General features: G+C 40.9%; 2 protein-coding genes across 2 annotated transcripts; both read left to right on the top strand.

Moving 5' to 3' along the window:
• The first annotated feature begins 404 nt into the window (after window positions 1-404).
• On the top strand, window positions 405-6858 carry LOC120718953 (aquaporin AQPAe.a). The gene is made up of 6 exons (XM_040007727.1): window positions 405-746; window positions 1161-1352; window positions 1850-2011; window positions 2109-2273; window positions 2816-2896; window positions 3666-6858. Exons 1-6 carry the CDS (start codon window positions 732-734, stop codon window positions 3879-3881), a joined length of 831 nt encoding a protein of 276 aa, XP_039863661.1. The 5' UTR covers window positions 405-731; the 3' UTR covers window positions 3882-6858.
• Window positions 6859-8278: 1420 nt separating this feature from the next.
• mipb (major intrinsic protein of lens fiber b) lies at window positions 8279-9985 on the top strand. The gene is made up of 4 exons (XM_040007975.1): window positions 8279-9169; window positions 9365-9529; window positions 9619-9699; window positions 9800-9985. Exons 1-4 carry the CDS (start codon window positions 8810-8812, stop codon window positions 9983-9985), a joined length of 792 nt encoding a protein of 263 aa, XP_039863909.1. The 5' UTR covers window positions 8279-8809.
• The last annotated feature ends 768 nt before the right edge of the window (window positions 9986-10753 follow it).

The raw sequence follows: 10753 nt of genomic DNA, 5'->3' as shown, positions 1-10753 counted from the left end.
GTTTGCAGGTTTGTTATGGCCCTCTGGTCCGATTTTTACCACCTCTGTTTTGCACTTTTCATGGTATATGTCTATAATAAAGAAACATGTGACTTAAATTGACTTAAAATGTAGTTCAATTTGTCTTCAGGACTATTAATTTTTTCCCCCTGTCTTTGAAGGCAATCTAGCCTCCTGGGTCTGCATTTCATGTTAAGATATAAACTGAATATAAATGGGTTGCTACAGCAGGTAGCACTGCATGTTTGATTTGACAGCTTTCTTATGCCAGGCATCTGGGTCTCCTCCTGGGATCAAACCAGTGGGTCTTTTGCCTTCTAAACCACTACACGATACATGAACTAGCTGTGAATGTGAGTTATCTGGAAACTGTCCTCTCTATACTGGCCAAAGTGACTCCAGTTAGAAAATCCATGAAATGCTTCTCATAGTTCTTTGAAGATTTGTTACAGTAGTGAAGGTCAGTGAATGTTTAGGAGTAAAGTATGCAAATGGACTGATGTGTGTGCATTACTTGATAAGGCCTGATGTGCACTAGAAGGAGAGGGCGAGGAGGAGAGAGAGAGAGAGAGGGAGGAGGCTGTTCTCATCAAAGGACCTCTCGCACACTCAGGTTAATCAGGGAGGTAGCAGGAACCTTGAAGTCCTCAGAGACCACCAGTTACACAGAGACACACAGAGAGACCGACCAACAGAAAACTGCCTGAATAAACCTGCTTGTTGGGTTTGAAATGACGTGGCGTGAGGTAAGCATGTTAGGTTAATGTATTAATGTTTAAATGTGTTATCATTTACATGGGATGGAGTTTAAATCTTGTCTATTTTAGTAAAAAATGTCTCTTTATTATTAGGCTTTGCGTACAGAATATTAACATTTAAATATAATCAGTAATTTTATAACTAAATGGATTAAAACAACATTAAACTGGTTACGTTGAAAGTGTTTTTAAGACATATTTTGAAAGAAAAATATGGATAAATATCATTTGCAGCATAGAGATTACATGTTCATCATGCTCTGATGATTAAAATCTTTATTTATTTATTTATTTATTTATTTATTTTTACCTGTGTTCTGTTTTTATTTACCTAAAAATGTAACAATATATTTAGAGGAGTAGCTAAAGCCCAACTTGTTTACATCCCTTTTCTATGAGGAGCTACGTAGTCGGCAATTCTGGCACGCCATGCTGGCAGAGCTCCTCGGCACCCTGGTGTTGGTGAGCGCTGTGCTGGGTGCCTCTGTGCCAGGCCCTGGAGATGCCCCTGGAGGACCCCTGTATCCAGCGGTGGCAGTGGGTGTGGTGATTGTAGCACTGGGACACTGTTTTGGAGAAATAAGTGGGGCACAGGTAATTATGTCATTTTAACATGTTGTTTTTCATTTTTCTTTCTGAACTGAACTTGACAGAAACGCTCTCAAAGTACTTCAAAGTAGTTCATTTAAGTGAATAGAAGTACGAATGCGACAATGTAAAAAACTGCTTCAAGTAAAAGTCCTGCATTTAAACATCCTCATTTCGAAATTGCTCATTTGTTAAAAAATGTACTCATAATTAGTTAATTATATATTTATATATACTATTAGGTAGTTTTAGTTCAGCGGTTTCAACCTCGGGGGTTGTCTCCTCTCCAAAGGGACATTTGATAAATGTAAGAGAGTATAAATGTTACAAGAAAGGAAAAAACAACCCTGCATAAATTCATATTTCCTTCTTGCACTTTAACGTTTGGCGATCATTGATTTGATCTATTACAATAAACATTAAAGTAGAGAACCGTGAGACCAACGAGCTGTTTATGTTTTCTATAGTTTTATATGCCAGTGTGTGCTTGTGTTCCTGCTCAGGTGAATCCTGCTGTGACTCTGGCTCTGTTGGCCACACGGCGGCTTGATGTTCTCCGGGCCCTCATTTATATCATCGCTCAGTGTTTGGGGGCCTCCTTAGGAGCTGGGGCCCTGTACCTGGCCCTGCCGTTTAAAACCACAGCAGAGCACTTTGTCAACAGGGTCAGTTCCTAGAACGTATGTGTGCCATTTAAAAAAGTTCTAATAATAATTTGCATCTTTCTAGAATATGTTTTTACTCTTCTCGCACATCACCCAGGTACCTTTAGAGCTGAATGCAGCCAAGGCTCTGGGCATTGAGGTCTTGTGCACCTTCCAGATGGTCTTCACCGTCTTCTCGGTGGAGGACCAGCGAAGGAGGGAGAGCCCAGAACCAGGAAACCTGGCCATTGGACTAGCACACACTGCTGGTGTGCTGATAGGGGTGAGATGAGCTTCTTTTATGCCTATAGTGTATTATTTGTATTTTTTTTTCCACTGCTAGAGCCACTGTGGGTTGCATTTCTCAATATACATAATCTGGAGCTTTTGTTGCTTTCTGTCACACTGACACAGAAAAAAGATCTCCCAGTTAAATATGTGAGTGGAACTAGTTTTACAGAAAGTGTGATCAATTTTAAAGAAGAGCAACAAAAAACAACCAAACCAGAGAAAAACGGAACTAAAATATAATCGACACGAGGAAGTGTGCCTTTAAATCAACATTTGATTTTATTTAAGATGTTAAATAAAGAATCCATTGCACTTTTTTACCAACTTATACATTAAATAACTTCAGAAGTGTTTTTTATGTTATTTAAAATCACTTTTATTTAAGCAAAAGACCTGAGTGGTTGTTGTGTTCCTTTTGCCATAACATTTTTTAAACTTAAATTGTTATGATATATGTCTTTAAATCTTAAAGCTACATTATCCTCATGTAGAAAAACAAAAAGCCTTTTTGTGATGTTGTTTGTTTTTCTTCAGGCTCGGTTCTCTGGCGCGAGTATGAATCCCGCCCGCTCGCTGGGTCCGGCCATCATCACAGGCTTCTGGGAAGACCACTGGGTGAGACAGAAATCCAAAATCCAAATCTTTTTTTTAAACACAGATTTTTGGTCAGTGTACAAAAGTTATGAAGACATGATTTTTAGTGCAACATAAGTAAAGTCAACAAAAATTTACATTCACATGGGTTCATTTTGAAGAACTTATTTTCTGATTTTGATTTTTTGCTAGACTATAAAGACAAATATTTAACTTCTTACTATTGTTTGCTATTGTTATTTTTTTCTTTTCAGATTAAGCTCTTATAAAATGGTCACATATTTTAAAAGGTTTTTTTTTGTAATAAAGAATGGAGACATTTCATGTGTCTTTAAGTTGTTTCATAGGAGATATTTTTGTTTTTAAACATCATAAGATAAAAATTAGACATTTAAAGAAAGAAAGGAACATTTGCAGAATTTTATTGTATTTTTAAAAAAAAATTTCTTCTGTTAATCAGCTCAGCATATTTAAGATCTATCTTGTGATGAGACCAAACTACAGGGTGGATAAAACAGCTAAAAGTAGCTCAAACTTAATCAACTACAACAATGAACTGATCCATGGAATTCAGGGCGGTCCCCATCTCTGGTCCTCATGCAGACGAGTCAAAAACTTTCAGAGTAATCTTTTTAAAAACAGACAAACAAGCCAGATCAATCACATAACTTCACTGGTGGAGGTGATAATGTCAAATCTAACAGTACTTCAGTTTAATGGATTCCTCTATTTGTCTTAGATCATTTAGTTACCATGAAAACTCATATACCTCACTTTTGCCCACCTGCAGGTTTACTGGATCGGGCCGGTGCTCGGCGCCATACTGGCAGGGATGTCCCATGACTTCTTCTTTGCACGCAGCGCCTCTCGTCAGAAGCTGGTGGCCTGTTTGACCTGTAAGGACATCGAGATCGTGGAGACGGCAAGCATGACCGGATCGTCGCTGTCTACAGTCACGCAGAATGCCATGAGAGCCAAGCAGGCCAGCAAGCAGGAAAACAACTGAAGAGACATGCACCAAAAAAGCGCACTCTGTGCAACAGCGATTTTTTAAAAGATGCACTGGTGTACACGTCATCAAAGTAAATGGTGATGGGGACAAAAGAAAAGAAAGAAGGTGTGTGAAAGGATGAAATTTATCTCACATGACATGCTGTAATATACAAAAGCAGACAGGAGTGCTCGACCATTTAGAGTTTAATGTCATCTAATAGCAATCGTAACATCCTGATAAAGAAGCAGTTTAACTCACGAATTGCAGTTTGACTGTGGCCATACAGAGACCCGTCTATTAACTGCAAGACTGATGGCTTAATACCCAGGTTGTGAGTGTTGGCGCACCAAAATGCACCACAATGGGATATAATTACTATTTATTTTCACAAATAGTCACTTTTATTTATTTATTTTTAATATTTATATGTCTGATATTGTTTGACCATCTGTCTAAACAATTTTTAAAACTAGCAGGTCTACATGTACAACCTAACAAAAATAAAAAGCAAAAACAAGCAGTGATTACTCGCAAGTTTCAACACAATAAAAGAAAAATGAGGCCCTATCTCTATCATTATACGGTAAAATGTGTATCATTTACCTATTACAATTAAAAGTACTTTAAAAAATTCAATTGTATCAGCTAAAACATACTCAACAAGTATCGAAAATAAAAACACTAAAATTTGAGAAACTCTCCCATAAATAACAAAAAATCATGGAATATAATACGATATAGTATTAGTATAATCGTTCCGCTTTTAGTAAATATTTTGGAAGATTTCTGCACAAAAACACATCATTTTTTGGAATCAGGTTAGCAAACAGTTCAACAACAACTGTCATAAAACGGTACGAAGCACAAAGCACAGTATTTCTCTCTTAGTGTAGGATAATAAAACATCCTCAACCAAAAATGCCCAGAAAATGAATTTCAATGAGATACTTCACTGTTCGGATTTCTGGGAAAACTGAATTTTCAGCTGAAAGATCTCATCCTAAGTACGCTTGTTTTTTGGAGGTTCGTGTTATATTTGGTCAATTCTTGTTTTATGAGCTGGCCAAAGAGTAAGTTAGCTACAGTTACAAGATTAATTTGATTTTGAACGAAGACCTAGCACAAGATGGAAATTAACTGCAGCTTAAAACACGTACTTGGACTTTTTACTGAATAGCAGTCGCTAAATTTGATTCACAGAGAATTATCACATAAATGTGCAGCTCTCCTTACATTTGAAGAGCTTCAGTTTCCAGTCATTCTGGGGCTAATTTCATGAAGGTGATTCAAAAATATAAATATTGGAAATATTCCAATCTTTCCATGTTACAAATGAGTGTACAAATGTACGATTTATACATTCAAATGCCAAATTTTATTCTAAAGAAGATCATCTTAATGTACAAGTCCCAGTTTGAAGTTTATGGAAGCTTGTTTACGCCACACTTTGGGGTATTATCTCAAAATGTTTAGTTGGGTATGTAAAACTTTTGACTTACTCAGAAGTAAGTTTTTCATATTTATTTTGTCTAATTTCACAAAATAGGACTCTGATTTCTCCCTTTTGTCACAGGAGAGAGCTGTTTGCAGATTTAAAAAGCAAAATGCTCTAGAAACCTTACAAACTATCTTAAAAACAGCAATCAGGCACAGATAGCGACTCACTAATTCACACAATGGAGCGCTTAGTTAGCAGATATATCCCCTCATAAGTTAATGGAGACCAAAAACAGAGACAAAAGAGAATGATGGTTAGACTTGGACTTACCAGAAAGACAGAAATATGACCCCCAGATGTGTACATGTTAAAGTTATGCATTTACTGTATAAAAGATGATGAAATCTCAGTGTTCACAACTTGTTTCCAATGCTCAGAGTACGTGAAAAAAACTTTATTGCAGGCCTCATGGCACAAAACAGAAATGTCTTAAAGTTGCAGTGATGCAGTAAAATTAGGTAAAAATACAATCTTATTCCTAAATTTGAGAACACTAGCAGTAGTAATACTAACAAAAAGCTATAAGACATGAGTGGGATGGAGAAAAAAAGCCCAGACTGTGTGATATGGAGATAAAACCCAGCTTTTCTTTTGTAAATGGCAAAACTTCCCATTTCCTCTTCAGAGTAACACAGTTTTTGGGACGTATGCAGCTAATGTTTTATGTTTTCAAAGAACCAAAGCTAATAAAAAACCCACATGTGATAATGAGGCAACAAAGGGAGGGTTGCAATTCTCACCTTCTGCTGGTGCATTACAAGCACACGATAATTTTCATTTTTCCCCTTTTTTTCACTGCGCGTGGGGGAGAATTTCATGTAGAAGCTGAATTTTAAAGGGACTGGATGTGACCTTTGAGGTCCTTGTTGTCTGTCATTAGTGTATGCAAAAGTGTAGCCAATACTGTGAGATTCAGTATTCACTTTCACATTTGCATGTCATTATAATTCTAACAGAGACTCATTGAAATCCTGCTGAAAACACCCTTATGTTTCAGTTGCATCTTGTGTTTGCGAATGCTTTGAAATGCTAAAGAGGTCCTTAGCCTGCACCGTGGGTTCAATGACGCTCTCATCCAGCATCTCTCTCATGTCTGTGCCTGTTAGCGTCTATCTCTTCTCTGAGGTCTCCTATTCACAATCAAATGGACCTTCATTCCTCTGTAATGGCTCTACAGAAAGAACACCTTCAGTCACAACACGCTTTGTAATTTGAAATGGAAACGCTGAGCATACGCGTGTATGTGGGTGAGAGACAATACTTTGATGAAACCTTTAAACATATTTGTGCGTGGGTGTACGCGCCTTTATTTTTGCCTCGTATTAAAATGTGTTTTGCGTGTTTGCAGTTTAAATGTTCAGTTGAAATAGAAAAAAGTTGCTCTTTACTGATAATTTGCTTTAGTTTGTCTTAAGTCACAGGCATTGTACAATCAACAACAAATTATATGTAAAGAATTTGGATGAACTAACCCTTTAAAATTGATATTAAATAAAAAAAATCGAACCATTTATTGTATACTTCTCCTGTGTTGATGTGTGTAATTTTCATACACATGCACACACACTCTTAAATGTGCATGCAGCATGTGCACATACACTCGCAGACACACATACAGCATGCACAATAGCTATAACTGCCACTGTGCTGCCAGCATTTTGCATTGTGTGTGTTCTTTCTAACATGTATAAAAGGGAGTTAAAACGGCAAGCTCAGCTATCTGCATTCATCACGCCCCAGCTACACACACACACATGCGCACGCATACACACTCCTCCACCAGTGATGTCGCTCGGCTGGTCGGCGTGACGCCCCGGTGCTGCACAGTAACCCCATCGTTCCCCCGCATCCCCGCTGCCCTTCTCCACCTCTCCCCTTTTCCCAACCTCGCGCACACACTGAGAACGTTCAGGGCTTTGGTCGTACGTCCTCCTGCATCACAGCCTCACATACTGCAAACCTCTGCTAAGCACCTCCTCGAAGCTCCTGTCACAACAGAAGGCACAATCTGCTGCGTTGTGTGAATTATTGTTGGTTTGCTGCTTGATTCACTGTTTTCTCTCTGCATTGCTGCTTTCCCCCCTTCTTTGCACACATCAGCCAGATTAACATGTTTCTCCAATATTTTCTAGCGCCACCAAATGGCGCTGGTTGTGGGGCGGTGTCAGTGCACACTGAACCCTGAGGCGGTGTCAAGTTCAGGTTAAAGTGCTCACACTTCCAGGCCTCTGCAATGCTTGATGCCAATTAAAGATCACTGATTCTCACAGGCAGGATTAATTATGTGCATGCCAATAAACAGAAGCTGCAAATTTAAACATGCATTTTGGCACTAAGCTTTGCAAATTTGAGAAAATGCTTCGCCAGCTGTTGTTACTTGTTTAATATGTATTTTTGTCTTATCTCTGTCCATACGTAGCCCAGATGCTTGTTACAGACAATGGTTTCACAGGGTCAGGCATTTCAGTGTATCGGTCAGGCCAGCACTGTTAGCTTTGGGCACTTCCGTCCGGGGGCCCCAACTGTATTATTTGAATGTGTGCATGTGTGTTTTTGTGCATACATGTGTGTGTTTTCTGCCCTAATCTATCAGCATGCGTGTCCCCTGATAATGAAAGTTATGATACATCAACAGATGACATACTCCCTGAAAGAAAACTCAGCATAACCTGCTCTTCACTGCAACTCTTTCCTCTGTCATTTTTGACTCCTTCTGAAGATGAATACACTCTCTTGTGACTTTTTTCCTGCAAAATGTTACTACCTCACTCTAAAAAAGAATAATTTCTCACTCATTTTCACTTCATATTTTTTTCTTCTTAGATATGCTACATCTCTTTTGGCCATACGCTGTTATGTGGGGGGAGACAGAGGGGTTAAGTTTGTTTGATTTAGGATGTCCAGCACTGCTGCCCCCCGCCCTTGGCCCTACAGGGGGATTATGGCGTCACCTGGGGCCCCTGGGGGGGTATTATAAAGCGCCCGTCTGGCCCTCTCCCCTCCGTCAGAGAGGCTAAAAGGTCCACTGGACGCTATCTATCCCCGTCTCTTTTTAGAAACACCCCTTTAGCATTGATGCCCACCTCTTCTTGACATCCCATTCCACCTGAGATCTCCTCCCACACTCCCACATTATCTCACACCTATGTCTTTGGACAGGTGGACAGAGGTGGCAAGCGAATGCAGCTGAGTTGACTTTGCCAACCCAGTCTGGTAAAAGATCTGTTGAGTGGATTCGTCTGTTGACGTTCTGAAATCCCGTTTTGTCTTTAAACTGACTTTCCAGCTGTGTTTGGTCAGCTTAGTGAGCTGACTACAAAAGGGAGACTCTTTTTTTTAAGTTTTTGATATCTGAAGAGGATTGAAAAGGTACATATTTGACCTTTTCTAGATTTATTTTTGAAGAATCCTCTTCATCTGGTGGAGAGCCTCAACCGTCACCATGTGGGAGTTCCGGTCTATGAATTTTTGGCGGGCAGTTTTTGCCGAGTTCTTCGGGACCATGTTTTTTGTGTTCTTTGGCATGGGCGCTGCCCTGCGCTGGACCACTGGGCCTCATCATGTCCTTCACGTGGCCCTGTGCTTTGGGCTGGCAGCCGCTACCCTCATCCAGTCCATCGGCCACATCAGCGGCGGCCACATCAACCCTGCCGTCACTTTTGCCTACCTTGTCGGCTCACAGATGTCTCTTTTCCGAGCCATTTTCTACATTGCTGCCCAGTGCCTGGGTGCTGTAGCCGGGGCTGCTGTGCTGTATGGGGTCACACCAGGCAACATGAGAGGCAACATGGCAATGAACACGGTAAAGACCAAAGAGGGATGTTTCAGGAAATAAGTGTAGCAATGTTGGGAAATCCTTTTTGGTTTAGAGTTTGTAGTACCAATTCAGGTTTAATGTGGTAAGATATGAAACCATGGTTGGATTCAAATGAAATGCATTAATTCACTGCACCTCTCGGCCCAGATATCACCTTTTATCATATTTGTGTATTTCCAGCTGCAGCCTGGCATCAGCCTGGGGATGGCCACCACTGTGGAGGTCTTCCTCACCATGCAGCTTGTCATCTGCATCTTCGCCGTGACTGATGAGAGGAGAAACGGACGTCTCGGATCTGCTGCCCTCTCCATTGGCTTCTCTGTTACCATCGGACATCTCATGGGGGTAAAGACACACGGTCTTAGCATATAATCTAGTGTTAAATGCATGCATACGGAAGTGTAAATATTAGAAACGTGCTTCTTGTGTTTCAGATGTACTACACGGGTGCTGGAATGAACCCTGCCAGGTCCTTTGCCCCTGCTGTGATCTTCAGAAACTTTATCAACCACTGGGTAAGACCTGAAACGATCGATCTTCCCTCACCTTCCTTCTGTTTTAAGAGGTCTCATAAGTGACTCAACCGCTGATAAATATTAACTTTGCTGCTTACAGGTGTACTGGGTCGGGCCTATGATAGGAGGTGCCATGGGGGCCCTCCTGTATGATTTCATGCTGTTCCCACGCATGAGGGGTCTGTCCGAGCGTCTGGCCACACTGAAGGGCAGTCGACCTCCCGAGAACGAGACCCAGCAGGACACCCGCGGGGAGCCCATCGAGCTCAAGACACAAGCCCTATAAACCTGCCCCTTCTCCCCTTCTCTGACTGGGGCCGAGGGATGAGGGACAAGGCCCTGAGCTACACCAACCCCACCTCCACTGCCCCCACCCAGTGCCTTCACATACACACACACAGACACAAAACTAACCCAGACAACTCACGTGTAGACTAACACCTAACAACATTTTCCGGTGCCACTCTAAAAACATGCAGGTCAATCACCTTTAACCTCAACACACAACAACACTCCTCTACACCCAGTCACCTCTCTGTATTCTGAACTGGACTTTGTGTTTTCATAAATGGTGACCAGAGATTGAACCAGTAGCCGCCCCGTCTCTTCCTGCCCGCCTCTTTCCTCCTCCCAGGCAGGCTTTTGATCTGCAATGCAGAAACGTGTGGAAACCCCTTAAATCCAGCAGAGAAATTTGAGGAGGGGAGGAGACTGGGGGGTAGGACGGAGGTGAGGCAGGGATGTGGGAATGATATGTGAGAGGGATAAGAGAGCATGGGGCAGGTGGGGGTGGAGTAGAGGGGTGGATAGAGAGGGCAGCACTTCTGGGTTTGTGGTCGTTTCAAGTTGGGTTAGACCAGTGAAGATGGGCATGCTTTTCATTATTCACAAGAATTCTTTTTTTTCTTTCTCTATTTTAGTTTATTTTTTGTTTTGTTTCCTGCACTTCACACACAAGACGTGGATGTATGATACCATTAGATTTAACCAGGGTTTCATTATTTTCAATCACTACAATTTATCTGTGGGTTTGTGTTTGTGTGTGCGCGCAAGT

Source organism: Simochromis diagramma, unplaced genomic scaffold (assembly GCF_900408965.1).
Source record: "Simochromis diagramma unplaced genomic scaffold, fSimDia1.1 OVJJ01000545.1, whole genome shotgun sequence".
NCBI classification, from domain to species: domain Eukaryota; kingdom Metazoa; phylum Chordata; class Actinopteri; order Cichliformes; family Cichlidae; genus Simochromis; species Simochromis diagramma.
This window is presented reverse-complemented; position numbering and strand designations above follow the sequence as displayed.